The sequence below is a fragment of the Eleutherodactylus coqui genome, chromosome 10 (assembly GCF_035609145.1).
Source record: "Eleutherodactylus coqui strain aEleCoq1 chromosome 10, aEleCoq1.hap1, whole genome shotgun sequence".
NCBI lineage: Eukaryota > Metazoa > Chordata > Amphibia > Anura > Eleutherodactylidae > Eleutherodactylus > Eleutherodactylus coqui.
This window is the reverse complement of record NC_089846.1, coordinates 136,271,099-136,296,089: the sequence shown is the minus strand read 5'-3', so window position 1 is coordinate 136,296,089 and position 24,991 is coordinate 136,271,099. Positions and strand designations below refer to the sequence as shown.

At 45.8% G+C, this 24,991-nt stretch overlaps 1 protein-coding gene across 1 annotated transcript; it reads right to left on the bottom strand.

Annotated features, from left to right (window-relative positions):
- Window positions 1–8,332: 8,332 nt before the first annotated feature.
- Window positions 8,333–24,910, bottom strand: NSDHL (NAD(P) dependent steroid dehydrogenase-like). The gene is made up of 8 exons (XM_066581891.1): window positions 24,782–24,910; window positions 23,526–23,573; window positions 20,446–20,607; window positions 20,166–20,312; window positions 14,012–14,140; window positions 13,020–13,162; window positions 11,512–11,614; window positions 8,333–8,879 (listed from the first exon to the last, which is right to left on the bottom strand). Exons 2-8 carry the CDS (start codon window positions 23,544–23,546, stop codon window positions 8,547–8,549), a joined length of 1,038 nt encoding a protein of 345 aa, XP_066437988.1. The 5' UTR covers window positions 23,547–23,573; window positions 24,782–24,910; the 3' UTR covers window positions 8,333–8,546.
- Between the last annotated feature and the right edge of the window lie 81 nt (window positions 24,911–24,991).

Sequence of the window (24,991 nt, the reverse complement as noted above, 5' to 3'; positions counted from 1 at the left end):
ATCTTTATTTGTATAGCGCCATCATATTCCGCAGCGCTTAGATAGACAGGGGGGAATACAGAAAGACAAAAGTACAAACATTACAGAACCGCGGTTACAAAGTAATCAGCTGATGGAAACAATAGGGGTGCGGGTCCTGCTCCAACGAGCTTACATACTACAGGTAATGGGGTGATACAGAAGGTAAAGGGGCTGGAGATGTGCACGGTATGGGGGGGGGGGGTGGAGAGTGAGGGATGCTATACACATAGACAATGGTCAGACATTTAGCCGTGTGACGGCAGAAACGGTGTGACTGCAGGAGCGGTTTATGATGGCTAGCAGGGATTGCAGTCAGTAGGTCAGGGAGCATGTTATCAAGGGGGGTACAGAGGGGTTTGTTTAGGGAATGCGGTATGCCTCCCTGAAGAGGTGCGTTTTTAGAGCACGCCTGAAGTTCTGCGAGTCCTGGATTGCTCGGGTAGCCTTTGGTAGTGCGTTCCAGAGGACTGGTGCTGCTCTGGAGTGGTATCCGTGCGTGCAAGTGGACACGAGGCCTTCGACTGTGAGCCCCTAAAGGGACATCCAGTGATGTACAGCGCTGGGGAATACGTGTGTTCAATACATGAGATAACGAAAATTGATGTGTTATTTTGTAGATGCTGCGGATGTTCTGGGCTCCACGGACATCCCCCAACTCCTAAATGATCCGTGGAGGCGAGTTATCAGCATCACAGATTCCGTCTCAGAGCTCCCACTGAATGCCCCTTACAAACAGTATGATGCAGCATCCTGCACTAATTAGTCCGGGAAGAATCCAGCTGCCGAGCGGGAAACTGAGCGGACCCCATGATACTCAGCGCAGTCCATCCTGCGCCATTCAGTTCCATCATAAGACGGATCCGGCCGGCCGGGGGGCCATTTTTTCTGCTCTTATAATTAAAATATCAATAACACCATTTTTTGATGCGAATAGGATCTTCCGCATAAACGGCCGGCCGTGCAGAAAATGTTATCGCTGTTAACCCTTTAGATGCCAGCACCATATGTATCTAAAGATTCTTATAAAATCCATCATTCATCTGTAATTAAAGGGCCATTAAGCCATAAAAGTGCAGCTTACATGGAAAGCATCTAATAAAACTCACATACTTGTATGGAGAATCTGAGCACCAGCGATAGAAGTAAGGCCGCTTTCACACGGACGTGACAATCGTGCAAGATTTGTGCGTTGCGTGACGCACGTATATGAACCCTATTCTATTAAATGGGGTCATAAATATGAGCGATCTTTTACTGCAGCGCATTGCGGTAAAAAAAACAAAAAAAACCGCAACATGTCCGATCCTTAAGCTTAACCCCGGAACACATCGACAATTGTTTTCAATGGGACAGGAAAGCACATCGCACGGCGTGGGATGTGCATGCGAGTTCGATGCGAGGTTTCCCCATTTAAAACAATGAGAAACACTTGTCGATCCTCCACTGCAGCTGAAAGCCGCGCCGGAGGATCGCAACGTCACCATAGCGATGGGAGGAGTTATGTCTTTTTAACAGAAAACCGCTTTTCATCCACCAGTACATCGCACGTGCGTGAGCGCGATAGCGGGCCGAGCTTCATGGCTCAATATCGCACTCGTCTGTGTGTAGGTAGCCTAACCGTCATTGGGGCAACAACATTACATCCTGCCTCCATCTAGTCTGACATGGTTGACAACATAGAACAATAGCACAAATGAAGAAAGGATAGATTGCAGCTTTACGGTCCGTTGAAACTAGGGCAATATGTCTTATTTATAATATCAAGAGGACATCCTAAGAAAACCATGAGGAGCTATGTAATATATACAGTATACATCAGCTTGCAGTGTAATATGACTGTAATATCACGCACCAATATAAACAATATATTTGCACTCGTTCTGATGAACCAACTATGGGGTAAGCCATGAAATGTACTGGACACAAGCGAATGTAAAAGATGAAGCAATCCTTTGAAGAAACTTGGCTGAGATAGATACAGTTGCATTAGTATTCAGTCTCAGAGCGCTATCTGGGGGTTACCGTACAGTTGGGGGCCGGGGGGGGGATCTACATATTTGCAAATACATTGTAGACCTCTGCACATGGATCTACAGCTATGAAAAAAACTTTAACCTGACTTTTTCAATAGTTTTTATTGTGCTAAATACCAACATTTCCAGTACCAGGTCATGTTAAAGCTCGCTATATCTGTCCTGTATACAAACATTACATTAATACAGAAGCCAGTATGGATGAGAACTGTCCCCCACTGCAGCCGCCGTCACCGAGTTCAGCTCTGCAGCACTCTACTTCATTACTAGTGCCTCCATTCTATTGCAGTTCTATCCATTTAAAGCTGCAGACCCTCTTAAAGGGATGAATTATCCAGAATCAGATCGTACCTGTGCTGTGAGGTTATACGAGCCGCGTCCTAAGATTCAGACCTTGGTCTTCTTGAGCAATCCCAATCCAGGTGTGTCTGTAATACCCGTCTCCAGAACTGTCAGGTGGATCTGACTCAGGGTTACCTGCCTGCAGATGAGCTCTATAGAAGCAGCCAAGCCCAGCTCTGAAGCAGGGAGGAGCAGGGAGCGCTGTGCCCTTTAGGGAACCAAACAGGTTTGTCCTCCACATTCCTGCGTCCCCATCTCTTTGTCAGTGGGCATAGCTGCCACATTCTTCACATTCTCACGCTCGGCGTCATCGCCGTCCCAGTATCCTGGAGACAAGGCACCTCGCATTCTCCTTTTTTGTTTAGTCGCTGACCATCCGCGCGGTTCAGGCATTTTATCATTCAGCTGTTCGTGATACTTGCAGGTTTCTCCACCACAAACCAGTTTAACGGCTTTCAGGAACGCGATGCGGATTCCTAAGCGTAACTTAGAAATGTATTTTGGCAACAACATTCTCAAGTATATAAAGTTTATTTCTGTCCATAAATGTAACTTGGAGGCATGCGAGCAGGAAGGGAAAAAGTCCTAAAATCCTGCAGTTTTCACACCGGCCATAGAGCCCAATAATGCCTGTTCTGTAGAGAAAACTTTTCAGCAGTCGTCGCTTTATCATCACAGGCAGGATTACAATGCAAAGTAGCGCCTATAGATAAATACAGGATCCACTGCTCACAATAAGTAATGATCACAGCTCACCTCCTCCCCTTCCCTGCACAATGACTAAGGCCTCATGTCTATGGGCGGATCTGATTTGCAGAATCCACGCGGGAGATCCGTAAATCAGGCCGCACATAGGGATACATGGGCGTCCACAAAAACATTAACCCTTTCCAATCCACTGTCTAACGTCTTCCTACATTCTGATTGAAGCTTGTACAGCTCCAATGTCAGAAGACATCGGACAGGGTATTCTTACCGTCTATTGCCAGCCACCCCGCTGTCGGAGCCTCTCTGGCACACACACACTGGCTTTAGCCAGCAGATGGCACCGTTGTATAACAGCAAAAAGAGAAAGCCTTTCAGGAAATCCTGAATTCAAAATTGGATTGGAAAGGGTTAAAGCATGCGGATTTGATTTGCAGACCTTTCGGTCCGTAAAACAAATTGAAGCATGCTCCATCTTTCTGTGGATCCCGTACGGATGGCTTCCATTGAAGTCAATGAAAGCCATCCGATCCACGGCACACCCACACTGCAGATGGGCAGTGGATCTGCGGGAAAGCAGGAAATTTAGAAAAAAACCAAAAACGTACTGCACATCTGTCGTGCAAAGAAAGAAGATCTGGCCGGGACGGAGTAGACCCGCACAGTATCAGGACAGGTAAGAAAATGTCCATGGCCGCTGGCAGGGTTGAATCCTACTGCAGGCTCCCGCAGGCAGAATCAATCATGGATGTGAGGCCTTACGAATGGTAGGCAAATGATGCTCGACACTCGCCCCCCCACATACACTCCCGTGCTGTCACACAGGAACTAGCATCGCTGGCTCGGTCACAGCGTGGCCTGCAGGGGGGGAGGAAGGCTGCAGGAGATGTTTCTCCTCTCGCTTTCCCCCGCCCCTCTCTTGACATAACATAGCGGCGTTCAGTACTGAACAGCTGCTATTTACACTGAGCGATCAGCGTTCAGCTCATTATGCAGCTCATTGCTCAGTGTAAATAGCAGCCGTTTAGTATTAAATGGCCGCTATGTTATGTCAATGGGGAGGGGCGGGGGAGCGAGAGGAGAGAAATCTCCTGCACCGCCCCGCTGTGAGCCAGCGATACCAGTTCCTGTGCAGGCAGCCCGAGAGCGAGTATGTGCGGGGACGAGTGTTGGGCATCGTTTGTCCTTTAGGCATGCTCTGTGACCTCTGCGGAGAACAGTCTCCCCTAAAAGTCAATAGGTGAGCTCATGCCCTTTGTGTGAATGGCTAATGAGGTTGTTGGTTGTAAAGAATATCTTTGCAGTTAAGGCAAGATGGCCGCCTGCGTAGTCATGCAAAATCAATAAAAAGAGAAAAATCTATGGTCAGAAAATAAAACCGCTTAGAGAAATTAAATATGTTTTACTATCTGGCTTTAAGGAGTTAAACAAAATCTACAGGTGATGCATTACAACAAGTTCTGTCTGATCCACGGGATCATTAGCTGGTTAGTGATCCAATGGCTAGGATCTACTGGACTGGTGGGGGTCCCGGCGGCATCAATCAGCTAATTATCCCCTTTCCTGTTGATAATAGATGATTTGTCACAACCGGAATACTTCTTTAACCTCTTAAGGACCAGAGTGTTTTGGTTCTAAAGGACAAGACACTTTTTAGTGATTGTACCCATGTGGTGGTTTTATGGCCTAAGGCCTCATGTCCACCGGCCCGCAGACATGAAACCAGAAAATACATTATACTACTTCTTCCTTCTGGCCGGCGGATGCGCTTGGGACGTCTTTTTTTTTAAATTCCTGCTTTCCCATGGCACAGACGCAGTGACAGCTGCATCTGTATCGCGGGTCTGGACAGCTTCCATTGGCTTTAATGGAAGCCGCGGGAGCCGTCCGTGCGGGAATACTGCACAAAAACGGAGCATGCTGCAGTTGTAATCCGGCACTTGTGATCCGCATGCCGGGGGAAAATGACATCCGCAGGTATTTAATTACCTGTAGGTGCCCAATGATTCCCCACTGGCGCGGATTGTACGCGTGGGAAACTCGCGTGGTTTTTAAAATTCGATTTTTGCTATGGACATGAGGCCTTATCTTTTTTTTCCCCGGCTTTTAAAAATTACTTTTGCTGTGTTTTTTTCTGCGGCATATAGCGCTACTTGTAATACCTTGTTTTTAAAGATTTTTTTCCCTCTTTCTGGGAAAAAAAAAACACCTAGCATTTTCCAATATCTAATTTTTTATTTATTTTTGTAACTTTTTCTGTAATTTCAGTTTTCTACTGTAAGTGGAGCATCCATGGGAGCCGCAGTTACAGGTGAAGACGTCCCCCCAGTGTGACAGCCGCTGTAAGGCTGGCTTCACACAGGGTGGAATTGCCGCAGAATTCCCACTAGCAAACTTAAACCCTAAGGGGTGGGAAATCATCCTGGTTTCTGCTACAAAAACAACAACTATTTGGTGCAGTCCATATATAGTCCGTATGCCTGTATTTGTTTCTACCTCAGTATGCCATCTGATGACGCATGCAACAAATCTAAAACAAGCCCAAGTCTTTTTTCTTCTGCATCACGCAGGCTGCACACGGATGGCATCTAAGTAGTGTCCGGTTTTTTTCCCCATTTCCCTATTGAATTGAATGATCACGTTTTTTCCACAAATCACCCCAGATTACTGCACGCTGGGAGTTTTTTCTTGCCATTCATGTGTCCATGTAAAAAACCTGATGGATTTCCTTCCACGTTGACCAATAGGAGTTTTTTACTTGGAAAGCAAAAAAGAGATGTGGGTGTGCCGGAGGCTGAGGGTCGGGGCTACAGAGAGGTTTTGTAGCGTTATTTTCCAATTTTATCGGTCAGGCGGCAGCGGCGGTCCCGGGGAGTACGGAAAGCTGCAGGTCGGTAAGCGCCCCCTTGTGATTTGCAGCTGTCACTCAATAGCTAATATTGGAAAGTCCCGCTATAAAGTCTCCATGTAGCGCAGCCTTGTGGCTGTGAAGCATGTTTGCACAGTAGGGCTCGTGTCCTCACTGCAGCTTTTCCCGCGGTAAATCCCAAGTCATACTGGGACAGACTATAGTGCAAGTACTCACTTTTAGGGCGGCCACACACTTTTGATAGCTAAACGTTTGGCCTATGGCTGACAGCTATCCCTCCTGATCGCCCACAGTGGGGGTCCCAGAGGTTGGACCCCCAGCAACCAGACATTGTTTTCCTATCCAGATGGGGAACAAAGGTCATTTAGGTTCTTCATGCACCTTCTCAGGTCCGACCTGGTGTACAGTTCTAGCATAAGCTTCTGGTGTAAATTGTACATAAACCTGTCAGTATGAGGTGGCCACGCCCCCTCCTGACAAGCCCAACCTGCTTTTCAGAAAAAGAGGCGGGGCTGTGGCAAATCGCAAAAAAATGGCACATTTTTGTGCAAACACCTCCTTGCGCAAAAATGTAAGACTTTTTTTTTACACCACAAACTGGTGTGCAATGGCTTAAAGCGTGCGCCAATGTGTGTATGAGATGTCAAGAAAACATCTTCCCAACGCAAATGGAGAATTCGGAGTGAAAAAAAAATCTTGATAAATCCTGACGTGCCCGGACGCACAGAATGCTTCGCAGACTATAGATTTAGAGGTTTCACATCGTTTAATAGTAACTTCCTTTACAACATTTAGGAATGTTAGATTCAATATGAACATTAAGATTTAAATTACCGAAAGGAAGAAAAACTGAACTGACAGAAGTGCGCCTGGCGGCTGCGGACGCCGTGGGAAGCCTTTTTTTTTTAATGGATGTAAATTTTTTTTTTAATATACAAAAAAAATTGTGCAATTGGATTAAACTAGAGATGAGTGAATATACTCTTATCCAGTAATTACTCGATCAAGCACCGCGATTTTCGAGTACTTCCGTACTCGAGTGAAAAGATTCGGGGGGCGCCGGGGGAAGGCCTCTCTCGCTCCCTCTCCCCCCCACTCCCTGCTGCAACCCCCCACTCACCCATGGCGCCCCCCGAATCTTTTCGCCCGAGTACGAAAGTACTCAAAAATCGCGGCGCTCGGGCGAAAAAGGGGCGTGGCCGAGTAGGCTCGCTCATCTCTAGATTTAACCCAATTGAAGCATTTTCCTCTTATACTACGGTAGTGTACAACTGTGCACCACAAGCTGGAGGACTGGAGGTCTTGCAAGATCCATCAGACAGATTCTGCAGTCCATGGGGGCCGGGGTTCAGGCCAGGGGCGTAACTATAGAGGGTGCAGGGGATGCGGTTGCACCCAGGCCCAGGAGCCTTGGGCGGCCCATAAGGCCTCTCTTCTCCATATAGGGAGCCCAGTACTATGAGTAAAGCATTATAGTTGGGGGCCCCGTTACAGGTTTTGCATTGGGGCCCAGGAGCTTCAAGTTATGCCTCTGGTTCAGGTCCCAATCACTGCAGCATGGGGGAGGTCACATAAAATATTTACAGCTGGAAGGGAAGAGCCTAAAGTTGTAAGTTAGAAACTTTTTTTTATAACTAGTGATTTTTACTCAGCTCCACAATCCCGGTGGCAGCGCTGCTTGTAATGAGAAGTGCCGGCCGTGGGGATCCGGCTGCTGTCAGTGGCGCCGACCGAGTCCATCTGGAAACCTTATAGATTTTTTCTTTTCCTAAATCTCTGTCTTTTTGCTGCTGCCGCTCGTTACTCCTTCTCCTCTTTGCTCTCAGTCACCCGATACCCAGGCAACGATGGCACCAGAGAGATCTATTAAAAAAACACATTAAAAAAATCTAGACTGTTCCAGCACAGACTCGGCTCATATCACTGATAAGAGCTGGACTCAGCGGCCAGCACTTGTCATTGGTCTTCTGAGCTGAATTACAGAATGAAAATCATTGGTTGTAATTAAAGGTTCCAGGACCACTTCTGGCACCCCCCCCCCCCCTTCCCGGTTGTACATGTGCCCCCCCCCCTCCTGCTGTAACTGGCCCATGGATAACCCTCCCAGCTGCACAACCCATCAGCCACTGACTGATGGATGCTGCAAGAAGCTGAGCGCTCCGACTTATACAGCACAACTACATGACAGACATAGGAGGGAAACTGGTAAAAAATTGCAATCAATTTCAATGGCAAAAATTAGTTTTTGCACAAAAATATATCCATTTAATAATTTAAAATAAAGGTGTCCTTGGCCTTTAAATGGAAGGTTTGTGGCCCCATTTATGAAAAGACGGCTATCCGTAGTAAGCAATTTATAGCATTTGTTTGATTTTTCCCTCTGCATGATGGGAAATTTTTACTTATATTGGAGCATTTTAGGTTTCGGAACATTTAACACAACGACAAACCAGTTATGTATAGTGAGCTGCGGAGTCTAATTCAGTGTGGGTTACTAATGGCACAATTACCACGCCTTTAATTACTTCTAGACAGATTAACATAAATGTTCTCCATTGGGACGTCCTCCAAGACGCCTATCTTGCTCTCCTCAGATGTTGATAACTTTGGACGGTCTTCTCTATAGCTTTCTCGAGGCTGACCACTGGCTTGTAGCCCATTTCCTTCTTGGCCCGCTCACAGCTGTAATAGTGGTAAGTCCCGGCCAGGGCCACTCTCATAGGGGTAAATGTCGGCTTAATTGTGACCAGTGGACTTAGAATGAACACCAAGAGAGAGACTAATAGAGCGAGGTAATAAGCCAACCAATAGGGAATCTGGTACTTGGGTGCCTCATAATTCAGGCCGACCAAGACCTGAGAGATGAACGTCCAGAAGGGGATGGGCTCATCATTGGTTATGTGGTATGCCTAAAAGAGAATATAAACAAGTCAAACACATATGCTTCACGGCCGTATTAGGAGTGCTGCTAAAAACACGCATTTCCAACCTTATTACTATTGAGGAACCTTTGAGAATGTCTTTCAGGAAACACTATTGGGCTTCTGATGACAAACACATTGGGGGGCGGGGAGGTGAAGGAAGCTTCCTCTAATTCTATATTCTGGTTCAGATCCGCTGACTGCTTTGAGATCCCCTATGCTAAGCATCCATGATCAGACTGAAATCACTTTGCCATTCCTACAGCAAGGTGATTCACAAATAGTAGAGTTGGTACGGATGTTTGGCATCAGAAAATCTGTGTCCAATTCCATGCCAAAATCCGCAGCACTATCCGCGACGTGTGAACGCATCCTTAAAGCGACAGCTCCTGCTGGTCTTCTCTACTGGGGAGAGGTTATAAAAAATACTAAACCTATAAAGCCAAACTTATGGAAAACTCCAGCCCAACACAACTACTCGAACGACAGCCTGTTGTGCATCAAAATAAATGGTGGACGATAGCAGACGGTAGATTTTTTATTCCATGCTTCCTAAGTGCCGATGCATCAGGTCGGTTTTATCTCACCATTTTTCATGTACTAAAAGTCCAATAATTCTAGAATTGGTAAAAGAAAAAAAAACAACAACAAAAACTCCCTATCTGCAACAAACATATTTTTAGGCCTCTTTCACACGGGCTACAAATCACATGTATGTGAGGCTCAGGGTGTCCAATGGGTTCTTTCACATGAGATGTTTTATAGCCGGAAGGAACCCACTGGAGACCCTGAGCCTCACATACAGGCGATTGTAGCCCGTGTGGAAGAGGCCTTAAGGCCAGTTTCAAAAGAATGTGGATTGTAACACGTCTATAATACGGATCAGCAATACGGATGCGCTACAGATGATACTGTAACATGTCATCAGTATGTGATCTGTATTTACGGTCATTGGTTTTATTTTCCTACTGGGCAAATACTGGTGACGATGCGATAACACAAAGCTGCAGCCATATTTACCTTCCATAGACTATAACGTGTGTATTCTTCACATGATATGGATGACAGTAGCGCATGCTGCATTTATAAAACAGCGGTGAGCAGTAGGTCCATGTAAGTACACAGATTTACAATAGCTCCGGATTAAGGACTGCAAAACATGGACCCAACATGGACTAAAATATACTTGTGTGAAACCGGCCTAAATTAATATGTTGCCAATTCTTGGGCTATTAAACCTCCGGCCGGGCGCTAGTCCACTTATCAACTGCAATTAGGGACATGTTTTAGTTAGAATCTCTGTAGTGGGAGCCCAAAAGCTTCCTTTATTCATAGCCTGCTGCATATGTAAATCCCCCTTTTGTAGCCATCCGGGCATCCCCAAATTGCTCACAAGGCAATGTAATTTCCATGCCCAGTCCCAGATAGATGGCATCTCCAGCTCCGGACGTCAGCGCTGGCTGGTAATCTTGCCCACGCTCAGTCCATTGGTCTCGATCTGTCTACTGTGCAGTGAACCAAGATGTATATACCTGGAATCGCACATGCGCCAGAAGCTGGCAGTACATGGGGTTGTGTGCTGAGCCATGCGGCTATGAGGGCAGTGGATGCAGCGTAGTTCTGGCCATGGAAACTAAAAACACTCAACGACTCAGAATCCATTGGGCACCATCCACATTACGTGTGGTTTACATACTGGGATTACGTTTTTGGGCTCAAAGAATACAACGATTTTAGCAAAAACACGTCGCTATTGCTGAAAAAAAAAAAAATTGCTCAAAATACTCTGGGGGTTAAAAAGATGCAAATATTGTGGAAGAGAACAGAACTTCTAGAGCTGGCTGTACATTTTCTGGGTGAAAGTTGTCCCTTTTGGATAAGTTAAAAATAAAAATCATGTGATTGGACTAGGATGTTATGGCGATGTGGCCGGGCCGATGGGAGGCTGCTCGACAAACAACTTTCAATTAGAGCCCCGACAATGAGCGAAAGAATGAAAGTAAAGGACAAAACAAAACACGAGGCAGGACAACGTTTGGACCAATATTGGTCTTTCATCACTAATAGACAACAGTCTGAATTTGCCTTTGTGGTCAACCAAAATCTTGACTAAATGGCTAAACTGTGAATCCTTCTCAAGATGGGAAGGGCGGAAAATGTATGGAGCAGTTTGGGTTTTCACTTGGTTCAACCCGATGGGACATCTTGATTTACATAGGAATGTAAGTCTGAAAGTCCTACAGGCTGGGAGAAGTAGGCCGGCACCACACGCTTATGAAAGAGGTCTACCAGAAAATCTGTTTTTGTTGCCCATAGTAACCAATCACAGCGCAGCTTTCATTCCTTACATTGCTAAGGTAAACTGAAAGCTGTGCTGTGATTGGTTGCTGGGGGCAAAAATGAGATATTTTCTTTTAGACGACCTTCATAAGAATGTGGTGTCTAATTGGTTTTCTGTGGCCACACTGTAGTATATCAGCAGTGCAGCTAAAGAGAGGTTAATGACCAATCAGCTCTGCTACATCTGTATATCTCGTGTGCCCCACCTTCCATGCAATGTATAGGACATACAGGGCTCCGACGCGGTGGGCCCTCAGCCCAAACAGACATCTAAGCATACCTTTCCGCAGAGAGGAGAGTCCTTCTGTAGATACTCGGCGGCCAGGATGTGACCGTGTACCACGTTCTCCACGTACGTGAAGTCAACTAGATTCTCCCCATTGCTAAATGGATGTACAAAAGGAAAAGATACAGTGTGAAAAGGATTCTAAATCGGGCCAACTTATCAAAATGCTCTAATTAAAAACCAACAGCGTTGCCTGTAGCAACCAATTACAGAACAGTTTTCACTTTCCAAGCCAGTGTTAGACATTAACCCCTTGTGACGTGCGCCGTAGATGTACATGTGTTCGCGTATGAAGAAATCTCAGGGGCCTAGCCTGCTACATACACGGCGGTTGTCAGCCATCTTTTACAGTCGACGACAGCTGTGATACGAGTTCATGCTGACTGCAGCTGTTAACCCTTTAAATGGCTGTACAGGAATCCCAAAATGGTCCCATTGGGACGAGACCATAACGTGCCATTCAGTTGTCATAGCAATCTGGGGCCTTCTGAGGACCTCCAGGGTTCCCATGAATGATTGGCTTCTGATAGACTGCTGGTAAGAATAAAAGTATAATGCGATACTAGAGTACTGCGGGGACTAACGAAATGTGTCAAAATTTATTAAATACAGTTTTTATTTATTTATTGACAAAGAGAGGTTTTACCCCCCCCCCCCAATTTCCCAGTCGTCTCATATGAACATGAAAACAAAAGAAACAAACAATTGATATCACTGTGTCCGCAAAAGTCCAGATTATTAAAAGATCACATTATTATTCCCGCACGGTGAACGCGATCATAAAAACAGTATATGCAATGCCAGAATTGTGCTTTTTTTAATCGCCTCGTTTTCAAGAAAAAAAATATACTAAAGATTCACAATTAAAAAAAGGTTGTTTCTACGCCAAAGTGGTATTAATAAAAACTACAGGTCACCACACAAAAAATGAGCCCTCACACAACCAGACTGACTAAAACAATAAAAATATAAGTTATGGTGGTTGAAAGATGGCGATAGAAAGCAATTTCTTTTCTTCCTCAAAGGCATTTTGCATTTTCCGTCGTACTACGGTAATAAAAACCTATGAATTTGATACTGTCTAAATCAAACTGACCAACAGAATCAAGACGTCATTTTCACTGCATCATTTACATAATCAAGGAAAACCCCTTCAAAAATGGTGAGATTGTATATTTTTCCCCCCATTTCTCCCCACAAAGTTTTCCAGCATATTAAATGTAAATGGTAGCACTGAAAAATACAACTCGTCCCACAAAAAAACCCAAAAACCCTCATGTAGCTGTACAACAGGAGAACAAAAGACCTAGGATTTTTTGAAAATGGGGACAGAGAAGAAAGAAATAGAAAAACAAAAAAAAAGGGCTACGGCAGGAAGGGGTTAAATCTGGGTCCTAATTGGTCGATACGGACAACAAGGCCAGTTTTAATAAATAAGGTTCGGAGCTTGACAGGATCATGATACTAAGGGGTTAAAGCTGGGCACCGACATCGTCACTTACCCGATCATGAATTTCATCTTGCCACTCTTTGCTGTCTCCACCATGATAGGAACAAGCTGGGGGTCTCTTGGGCCGAATATGCCATGAGGACGAATAGCCACCGTCAGGAAGTTGTTTTCTGGGTCATTTGAGCCCAAAACCTCCTGCAACAGATTATAGTAATACAATTATAGGTCCCATCGGGTACAGCTGGTGTAGATCCCCTGCAGCCGCCATTCTGAGGCTCACTGGGTCCCTGACCGTCTCTGTACGTCTGTCCATGTTAACAGACACCAGAGAATACAGAGACTGATGGGGGAGGTGGTGGTAATGGGTGGGGAGGTGGTGGTAATGGGTGGGGAGGTGGTGGTAATGGGTGGGGAGGTGGTGGTAATGGGTGGGGAGGTGGTGGTAATGGGTGGGGGGGTGGTGGTAATGGGTGGGGAGGTGGTGGTAATGGGTGGGGGGGTGGGAATCAAAACGGGAGCGTCAGAAAATCTGTGAGCTAAATATTTACTCAATTCTAAGTGAATTTAAAAAATTTTAAGTGGCCAGACGAACTCTTTACAATGCTGTCCGTCAGGGGGTGGCGAATTATAGGGCTGCAGAACAGCGGCCACATGGAGGAGCGTGCAGATACCAGAGGAAAATCGGGATGGTTTTCTGATGATACAATCCATTTAAAAGGGGTTGGAAGGAATTAAAGAGGCAAGTAAAAAAAAAAAAAAAAAAAAGTTTTGGGGTTTTATGATTGTTTCCTCAAGAAGAGCACCGCTGATTGCTTGAATGGTTTGCCAGTTATATTTATTATACTTTCCCACACTTTATGCACTATAGAAAATGCTGCCGAGTACTATTCAAAAATACAAGGCGGTACTGTACAGAAAAAAAAATTATACATATATATATAAAATCACTCTTAGTTTTGAGGTCTCAGCTAACTTTTTGTAACATTTCTCAAAACAACGAACACCCCGCTTTGTCCGTACACAACGATTCTAGGGCAGTTTTACCTTTTCTTGTAATATTTTGGTCTCAGTATAATAGTCAATGGGGCGCTGGGCATACGGAAGGTCTTCAGTGCCGTTCTTGATGTCTGTGCCTTCAAACACTACGCTGGCACTGCTGGTCAACACCAGCTTCTACAGAGAGAAGGAAACACAAGTTCAATAGATCTAAAGCTCTGAATCTATATTTGTAACGTGCGATGTGCGCACATTGGGCAGGTTTGGTGCGGCATATAAAGCGCTCATCATCCATCCTGTATTTCCAGAGACTATGAATATAATAACGTCATGCTTCACTGATTGTATTCTCTTGTAGGTTTCCCCAGCGGGGCTCATGGTATGGATGTACACAGGGGCGTAACTATAGGGGATGCAGGGGATGCGGTTGCACCCGGGCCCAGGAGCCTTGGGGGGCCCATAAGGCCTCTCTTCTCCATATAGGGAGCCCAGTACTATGAATAAAGCATTATAGTTGGGGGCCCCGTTACAGGTTTTGCATCGGGGCCCAGCAGCTTCAAGTTACGCCTCTGGGTGTACAGAATGTTCTATTCAAACTGCTTCCATTTCAATCAATCAATATGATCAAATGATGATGAATGATGGATGGAATTAACATTAGAGGAAAGAAAAGGTGAGGGCAAAAGGTTGCAGAGGTCGGCCCCCACAGATCCTAAACAGACGGCATGTCCTAGCGATACACCATCACCTTATAAGATGGGAATACCCCTTTAACTTTTTTGCTGTTAAGATCATTTTTCCCAAAGGCTGCGCTCACACTTCTGACTTTTTTTGGTTGTGATTTAGAAATGTACCGAAATCGGCATACAGGTAAAAAAATAAATAAAAATGTGTTTAATGCGGTTTTTCCTGCGGTTCAGAAATGCACCAAAACCCCCCCACAAATAATGCAAAGTGTGATCACAGCCACACACAGAACTAAACTTAAAAACCTTCAATACGCCCCATCGCCCTCACAGCTGAACGATTGTGAAAACGTCACCCAGAACTTCAGGTTGAGTTCACGCTTGGGGTCTTTGGTGCATTTCTGAACAGCAGCAAAGTAAATTTAAAAAAAAAAAAAAAAAAAAAACTGTTTTGTGTTAAAAACACACTTTTTTTTGGTTACATTTTTTTTTCGAATTTGCTTGCAGGTTTTACAATTCACAAGCAGTTAAAAAAAAGACAAGAAAAAAAAAAAGAGCAGCAGAAGAGTGAGAGTGCATACAGAGTTTTCGGTGTGTCTTTGGCCGTGGTTCAGGAACGCACCAAGATGCCACGTATAAAAGTATAAACAATCCTGAACGCCTTCCTGCAATTTTGCATCCAAGTGCAACGTTTCATGAGACGTGCGTAAGGATTCATGTGGACGGCTAACAGTTTAACCCTAGCAGAACCTTAGATGCAGATAAACATGGCACACTTAAAAAACTATTCAAGGTGTACACGCTTCAAATATACCAGCCTCACGCCAGTCAGTGCCCATTCAGACGGGCGCATTTCCTGCCTGCATATTTCACAGACAGCACTGCATCATTGCAGCCAATTAGGCTATCCAGCGTTTTTTCACCAACGGTCCGTGTGACAAAAATAAATAAAAAATTGTTGCATGTTGTATTCCAGTCCACATCATGGATGAGAGCAGGACAGGCGAGATCCATTGTCCATGTGCTGTCCGATCAAGAATCCAGGGTGCAACTTGCATATCCTCATCTGAATGGGTTCTTAGAGGGTTGATAGTTGGAAGAAGAGTTCTTGTATTTCCCCGAACAGACATCAGGGAGGAGCGAGCGTCACCCCTGTATACCAGAAGCTGAACATACTGGCTGGTATGATAAGAGGCGACACTAAGGGTGCTGCAAATTATGGCGCAGATCTACATCACATTTCACCCTTCAATCTGAATACAATTGAAAGTCTGCTGCAGATCTGCGCCAAAATCTGCGACGGTGTCAGCAGCACATCAGCTACATGTGAAGCCACCCTGAGAGTCACAGCTATAGTACTGCGTGTGACAACGTGTCCACATAGCAGATGACTGGTGAACGTGACAGCAGTGACCCTGACCTGAGACAGAAGATACATCCAGCGCACATTAATCATCACTTCTGAACACAATGGATCGGTACATGATTCCAAGTGTCACAACAAGCAATTAATCTCCATTCACTAGTGACTTGCAACACACGGCCCTACCTTCTACTCTTAATCATCCCCCACACCTCTACATACAAGTTCAGGAGGGAACTCCCAGCAACCTCCACCCTGAGCAGGCAGGACCAAAAACTCCTCCGTCAACTTTCAGCACAAAGTGATCCAGAAACGTCCTACTACCGAGAGGAGTTGTACCAGAAGAGCAAACTCAGCTCCTGCGGAGAGATCATCAATAGTAAAAAGCCAGGACAACCCCTCCAACCAGCATGGGGCCATCCTTGCTTCCCAGCAGAAGCAGGCCAATGTATTAGGGGGTTGCTATGCAAGCAATTACCTCCCCCCCCCCTCCCTTTCGTAGACCCAAAAAGAGGACCTTAGTTGTAGATTACAGTAAGCAAGTAGCATGCGTTAGAGACTAGTGTAACAGTACAAGTCGTTCCCATAACCAACAGACCCATCATATATTCTGCACATCAGACAGAAGTACTATTCTACTTTCTGACAGACGAGTGTTGGGATAGTATAGGATGCGACCAGAGAAGGTAAGATCCGACCCCGCGACTGATGGTTTCTAGGAGTGCGCCATAACTGTTATACGCAGGTTACTTTATGGAATGACTCATAAATAGATCACAATGTGACCGCCGAGTGACTCCAGTGCTCAGGTATGTACAGCCGCCACCATGATAGGAAACGGACTGTTATGTAAACAGTGAAACTCGTCCCATTACTGCAGCAAAGTGCTGGTTTGTTCCCTGCAGTTATTATTGCACCAGGGAGATAAGACCCTGATAGGACGGGACTGAGGTCTACTCCACCTGCGACCATGAGAGGCATCGGGTCTATGGAAAGTATGGACTAATGGTGTCAGGTCGTCAGGACCCAAGGGAGACCATCCTTGTTTACTAGAGGGCATCACCGGAGGTTTCCTACCACAGCCTCTAAGAGTAACCCTTTGCAATCCAATTTTAGATTCAGCGCTACCTAGGGGTCTTATACAATGGCGCCATCTGTTGGCTAGAGCCAGTACTGCGGTATGGGACATGCTGGAGAGGCTCCCCACAACAGAGCGGCCAGTAATATACAGTAAGAATACCCTGCCGGACGTCTTCCAACATCAGAGCTGTACAGCCTTCAATCAAAATGTCTTCAGACGTCAGACAGTGGATTGGAAAGTGTTAATAGTCAGGGAAACCAGAGGGATAGAGGTGATTTGCATTAAAAGGGTTATTACTACAACAGACCTTTATAGCTATTCACAGGATAGGCGATCAAAGTGTGATTGGTGAGGGCATTGTCACTGGGATCCCTATTGATCCCAAGAAAGGGAATCCCATGTCCCCTTTTGCTCCTCATTGCACCTCTCACCATGAGGAGGAGCTTGAGGGGAGCAGTGGCCAAATATTCATGCTATCATTCCATTCATTTCAATGAGATTGCCGGAGATAACTGAGCGATTGTACTCGGCTATCTACAGCAGTCTGATAGAGCTGAATGTAAAGGCCCATTTACACGGAGCGATGATCGCTCAAACGACAGTTTTAGTGACAGTTTTAAGCGATCATCTTTACGTAACTCTAAGTAGCCAATTAGCTACTAAAGAGTTATGCAGGCGGAGCGGAATACTGCCACAATAGCTCAGAGAACAATGCAGCTGTTTTGAATATGCAAACAGCTGCATTGTTCTCAGTGCTTTCAGGTGGTGTCCGCTGAGGGCTGCAAGTGGGATACCAGCTGAAATAATGCTATTAGCGATGCCCACTGAGAAATCAGCATGCGGTGCTGATGACTCTCATCGCTCACTTCTAGCTGGCTAGAAATAAGCGATAAACGAACAGTGCACGATGGCCGCGTGTTTAGATGCAATGATCGCTCAAAAGACGGCTTTTGAGCGATAATCGTTGTGTCTAAATGGGCCTTAACTGATCCAGTGAAGTTCCTGTGGATAGGTGAGAAAAGATCAATTGTGGGAATAAACCTATAAGTAATACACAGCAGCTATTGAAATTGCAATGCACAGATTATGACCATCCCGCACAAGAATCCCAGCAACTCTCCACTGTTGTTAACCCCTTAAGGATACGGCCTATTTTGACATTAAGGACGCAACGATTTTTGGGGAATTTTTATCTCCACTTTTCAAAAGCCATAACTTTTTTATTTTTCCGTCGACGCGGCCGTATAAGGGCTTGTTTTTGCGTGCCGAACTGTAGTTTTTATTGGTGCCATTTTTGGGTACATAGACAATATTGTGAAACTTGATTGCAGGGAGAGAAAACGCATTAATTCTGCCATTGTATTTTGTGTTTTTTTACAGCGTTAATCATGCAGCATAAATTGCACAATATATGTTTTCTGCGGGTCGGTACGATTACAACGATACCAAAATTCACACATTTCTTTTAGGGTTTTCCCAATTTTTTTTTGCAATAAAACCCCCCTTTTTTAATCATTTGTTTTTCTAAATCGCTGCATTCAAAGTCCTATGATTTTTTTATTTTTCAATGGACGGAGCTGTGTGGGGGCTTGTTTTTTGCGTAACGAGCTGTAGTCTTCATGGGTACCATTTTGGAGTAGATATGACTTTTTTGAGCAATTTTATAACTTTTTTTTTGGAAGGCAAAATGAAAAGAAAAAAGCATTTTGCCTTCGTTTTTTATGGGTGTTTTTTCTGCTTTTTGCTGTGCAGGTTAAAAAGTGTGTTCAATGTGTTGTGTGAGTCGTTATAGATACGACGATACTAAATATGTGGGATTTCAATGTAAAACTTTTTTTTTCATACTAATGTGGGGGAAAAAAAAAAAAAAAGCACAAAAAAGGTTTCTTTTTCCCTTTTTTTATTTTGACACCGGTTTGATCTTTTTTTTTTTTTTCTTTTAAATACGCTATGTGTGTCCCTGTAGGGTACTTGTACAATAGCACCTATGATCGCTATGATAAAGCATTGCAGGACTTATCACTTATTATAGCAATCATAGGCACTGGCAATGCAGGACGCCGGTATCTGGCGTCCTGTTGTCATGGCAACCCGTCGGTCTCTCCGGAATTATATCGTGAGAGTCCGATGACGTCACAGTGGTAGCGCGCTGCCTCTGAGAACCTGTTAAATACTGCGATCTACATAGATCGTGGTGTGTAAGGGGTTAACAGTGGGGGTCGCTGTCCCAATGCACCTTCGCTGTTGCAGGGGGAGGCCTGCTATCGGAGACAGCCGGCTCCCAATGCCAGATAGCTTCTGATCTTGCACTATCCTCAGGGCGCAACTGTCATCCTCTTATGCTAAGTACCTCCCTGCTAGGACATACAGTTACGCCCTCTGGCGTTAAGGGGTTAAAGCATATCTTCAGTGATCCAGTGTATAATTTGAGGTTTCTAATCAAGAATTAAGAAAACAAAACATAAGTAAAATAACTTGAATATTTTACCCACTTAGTTACATGGCGTTTGTCCATAAAAATACATTACTGGTTAATGACGTCCTGTGATCACAGCAGCCTAGGACTAATTCAGGTTGCATGTTTGTTTGCACAGATAACGGGTCACATTGAAGGAAATCAATCTGAAAGGATTCATCTTTGTCAGATTTTGTAACATGGCAACAACATGGGTGTGTAGACTTTTTATATCCACTGTGTGTAGGTGTATATTTGTCATATTATATATATCTTCCATGACCCTTTATACCTGTTGTCAGCACAGAATATACATGGTGCTTTGAGGAATGCTGTAGCTCCTTCATTATAACCATTTGCCAGACTCTCAGCAGCTGGAATCCCTCCAGACATTTATGTAATATCCTATCAGTATGGAGTTGCCCTTTAAGATGCCGTTGTCATGAGACGGATTGGAAGAGACTGGCAGATGGAGTAGGCGCTCATTCCAAAATGCTACCAACGCATCCTTTTTGGAACAGCGCCTTAAATTCTCTTGCAGATGCCCTTTCACCGTGTTTACAGCAGATACACCGAGTGATGTAGCGTATAGGAATAAGGCAGCTGATATTAGTCACCTGAACGCCGGCTTCTTTGCAGGCTTCAATGACTGTTCTGGTTCCAGTGTAGTTGACTTTGTAGAACAGCTCCTTATTGTTGCTGGAAGGGGCCGGTGATGCGCAATGGAAGACGACATTCACACCTTGGAGCGCCGACAGCAAATCCTGCAAGAGTAAAGCATAAATAAAATACATCAATATTCCCAATATGCAGGTTTTATGAAGGACATTAATAATTGTAATAAACAAGGTTTTGCAGCTTCCTTATAGGCCGTCTGAGATATGAGGGAGGTCTTACCGTTTTACTACACAGATCACCAATGAAAAACTGCACTCGCTCATTCTCAAGGCCCTGGCGGATGTCGAACACATTGACAGAGTAGCCTTTATCCAGCAGGCGCTCCACCATGTGCTGCCCCAGAAATCCGGAGCCACCAATCACAGCGCACTTCTTGCTGGCCTAGAAAAGAGAAGGACTCTTTATTAATGAGCGCGTTACAAGATGCGGATCCATATAAGATCCATAGAAGATCCGTATAAGATCCATAGAAGATCTGGCTTTAACAGTCACAAAGAAAATGTAGGTGAAGCCATGGAATGAGCATTAATGTACCGTATATGGAGTGTGTAGGGGTCATGGGCTCTCCATGCAGACCCCCAGGACATCGCGGAGATTATAGAGCGGGAGCAATATATTTGGGCCTCATCTCCAAAACTCAAAATCCACTTTTGAAAGGAATTCTTATTGTCCTACTTGGGCTCCAAGCCGGCCAGTCTGTGCGTTACAGGAGCGCCTGCTGCCTTACCCATGGGCTCCTGTTAGTGCAAGAGCCCCTAAACATGCGCAGTTTGTCCAATGACAGTCGAGGATATGATGCCCCTCAATGTGATGTAGGATTGGTCGAAATAGAGTCTAGGTGTAGTACGCCATCTGTACGTGTAAATCCTCAATGTACAGAAGGCTGAGGCTCCAGCCCAGCGGAACACACATTGGGGAGATTTATTCTTCACAACAGGTCGGTTTTGTACCGTCTTACACGCTTTGCGCCACATGTACTATATTAGTTCGCACCGTCTGTCAGGCCGTGTTTACACCGGACGGATTTGCTACGGATTTTCCATTTAAACTTCCTGTATGGAAAATCTGCAGTATTTACAGCAGCAAATTAGATGAGATTTACAAAATGTTGTCCAAACAATGTGGAAACAATCCGCTGTGGAAAGCGACGCGCGGCGTGGGATTTAAATCAACAACAGCGGCCGCGGATTTGAAAAGCAGATTTTACGTGCAGAAATGTTTCAGATTTTACTTACAGAAAATCTGCCCAACCCCCCCCCCTCCATCTGAATATAGCCCTAGGCGGTATTAGTACATGGCCCCAGTGTCTCGCACGGCTGCAGGATCTTACCTGTGAAGGTACAACTATTACAAGTGCGTTCTGAGATCACATAAAATCCCAACTCAATAAAACGGCCCAAAATTTTAATAGAACACAATGCAGTAAAGAAAAAGGAAACCCGGCAAGAATGTATCAGTTGTATGAAATACACGTACATGTGCTGCCTTATGTGGCACTATAGGAGTACATTAAACGACATCGGTCGCGCTATGATCTAACCTAATCTGACTATGTATGATCAACCGCTATGAAGTCCCGACCTGCAAGGCTGGTGGCACACGGGCGTGAGTGCATGAACGCGAGCATATCGGAGCGATGGGCGCTGACCTTTTGTAACAAATCATGTACATTTACAAGCAAAAAACACACGCACATACTCCAATTGATTGCACTGAGCAAATAAATTAACCCTTTAAGGACCAAGCGCTGTACATTCACAGCACTTGGTCCTGGGCTTTAATCCCGGCTGATAGAAGAAGTACAGTGCGGACTAAAGCTTCTGCTCTTGCAATCAAGCCCATGGTTGACAGATACAACTGAGGACCCAGAGGAGAAGGGAGAAGCGTTTAACAGCGTCTGCCTTCTCCTTTCCAGGCTATATAATGCTCAGTGAATGCTATATACTCAGGAGTGAAAGTGTTACTTCCACTATGTGACCTGGCGATGACGTGACCTGTTAAAGGAGAACTGCAGGGTCCTAGCAGACCCTGATCAGCTCTGTTAATGACTACTATACGAGGGGGCTCTCCTCTGTAACTGGGGCTCCTATGGATGCCCCATTTAGGCTGGGTTCACACGGAGCAGATTTTCCGCGGAAATTCCGTGCAGAATTTCGCTGTGGCAAATCTCGTCCACACGGGATGGCAAATCCGCTGCGGCTAAGCCGGCAGAAGCCGCTGCTGTGGCGCGGATTTGCCGAACGCAGCATGTCTATTTTTTTTTTTTTTTTTTACGCTGCGGCCGCGCTCTCCTCCATGGAAGAGCCGGCCGCAGTGGAAGAGCAAGAGGCCGGGCCGCTTCAAAGCCGCCGCTGCTTTTTCCGCGGTGGAAATGTCGCGGTTTGGCCAAACCGCGACATTTCCATCGGGAATCCGCCCCGTGTGAACCCAGCCTTAAAGTGGAAAAGCGGAAATTAAAAAAAAAAAGTGAATGACCCTTAGAGGTTTTATATGACATCACGGGGGACACAGATGCTAAGAGAAATAGGTACAAATAGAAGTAAAAATAATAAAATTACAGAATAAAAATATATGCAAAAAAGAAGAAAATGACCCAATGCCAACCTAAATCGCTGCTACATCCACCTTGTAATCCCAAACTATACAAATCATGTATCAAAATGTCCGAAACAAAACAAGGAACCCATTTCTGTACTTTATTTTAGCGTAAATATACTACTTTTAAAAATAAATAACTCCAAATATAAAAGGTCTCTTTTTTTTTTAGCTTTTTACCCCCCTGCCCCCCCCCCCCCCCACCAAAAAAAAGTCAGTGAAAAAGGATAATAAAAAATTATTTTGGCAGCTGAAGGAAAAAAGGGGCAGTAAAACAACCACATGAGTAAAATCTTTAAAAAGTCTCTCGACCTTTAGGCCAAAAACACCCTGGTCTTTGAGGGGTTAATTAGTTCAATTTGTGCCATTTTTAAGCGCAAATGTGCAGGAAAATAAGTCACGCGGCATCTTTTTTTTTTTCAGGAATGAAATGCGCGCACAAAATACGCTTATGTGAATAAAATCCAGGGGTTCTGTTCACTGCATATTGCGTGCGACGCGGGCCCGAGGGATTTTATTCACAAATACCATTAAAAATCATCAGAAAAAGTCAGGAAAAATGTACTAATAAAACTGTCTAATTGTGGGAAAATGGGCGGCACAACGCATAGCAGACGCCAAATGTCCCTAATCACGTGTCAGCGCGACCGAGACGGGGACGTCCTGCCCTCCAGAACATAACGCGCCAATGTCTCCATACTTACAGGTCGGATTCGTGTCGCCATTTCTGCAGTAATTCACCCAACGTCCACCTGAAAACACAAGAGATCAGTAATGGACAAAGCAGCCAATCTACGGGGGGATCCGGCGCCGAGGGGCTCGCTGATAGCTGGCGGGGGATCCGGCGCCGAGGGGCTCGCTGATAGCTGGCGGGGGATCCGGCGCCGAGGGGCTCGCCGATAGCTGGTGGGGGATCAGACGCCGAGGGGCTCGCTGATAGCTGGCGGGGGATCCGGCGCCGAGGGGCTCGCCGATAGCTGGCGGGGGATCAGACGCCGAGGGGCTCGCCGATAGCCGGTGGGGGATCCGGCGCCGAGGGGCTCGCCGATAGCTGGCGGGGGATCAGACGCCGAGGGGCTCGCTGATAGCTGGCGGGGGATCCGGCGCCGAGGGGCTCGCTGATAGCTGGTGGGGGATCCGGCGCCGAGGGGCTCGCTGATAGCTGGCGGGGGGATCCGGCGCCGAGGGGCTCACTGATAGCTGGCGGGGGATTCGGCGCCGAGGGGCTCGCTGATAGCCGGTGGTATGGCGGTTGTTAGTTTGTCAGTTGCTGCCATAACCGCCTGCAGATATAACCCCTGCATATAACTGAAGCAGCATGCTTGGAGAAATAAACTGCACTGTAGGCCTGATTTCTTGGGGCTCATTCACAAAACGGCGAATCTGGCACAGCGGCATGACACGGGGTGAATGGAGTGGATGGAAGTAAATGGACTTTCATTGATGCGTTCACATTAGCGTGTAGAAGCACATCGCAGCGTGCCCTATTTCTCGGCGCTCCCCACAACCTGCGCCCTGCACCCTTATATACAGCTGTCCCTATGCAATGCATTGTATACGGGCATATTAACTTTTTCCACAACACTTCTGCCCTATTCAGCAATTCCAGTAACCTGATTGGTGAATCAGCCAACCCAAACAACCAATCAGGTTGCTGGAATTGCTGAATAGGACAGAAGTGTTGTGGAAAAAGTTACTCTGCCTCCCGGGGAGGGGGAAGTTATGGGGGCGGGGTTATTGTCTCCCGTTAGCTCCTGTCTGCAAGTAGTGCACGGTGGAGGGAGACTGGGGCGGGTTTGTTCTGTTGGATGAATGAATGGGGGGAGAGTGAGCAGGGAGAGGGGTGTAGAGGGGGAGGAAGATATACGGGCCGTGCTGTAGGAGAAGGGAAGGATGCCGGGGAGTGTGAGGCAGGACAGCAGGGGTGATGGGTGATGCATGCAGCTGGCACAGCTCTTACCTGTCAGCTCTCTGCCCCGCTGGTATCTGCAGATGACCAGTACAATAACATGCCCAGCAGTGGGCTGAGAATCAGCAGAGCTAAGGCGCCTGCACCTAATTGGTTAACCCAGCCTGCAGGCAACCAATAGAAAAAGACAACAGCATCTCCCATGGTTACCATCAGACGACGTCACTCGCCTGCGCTGGGAAATGCTGAGCGTGTCAAGCC

Excerpts from the sequence above, each read along its gene's own strand:
- NSDHL (XM_066581891.1), bottom strand. The coding sequence starts at position 23,546 with ATGGCGACACGAATCCGACCT. Across the intron at positions 20,608-23,525 it reads TGGCGACACGAATCCGACCT|GCCAGCAAGAAGTGCGCTGT; the intron begins GTAAGTATGGAG and ends TCTCTTTTCTAG. Across the intron at positions 14,141-20,165 it reads GCAAAGAAGCCGGCGTTCAG|AAGCTGGTGTTGACCAGCAG; the intron begins GTGACTAATATC and ends TTCTCTCTGTAG.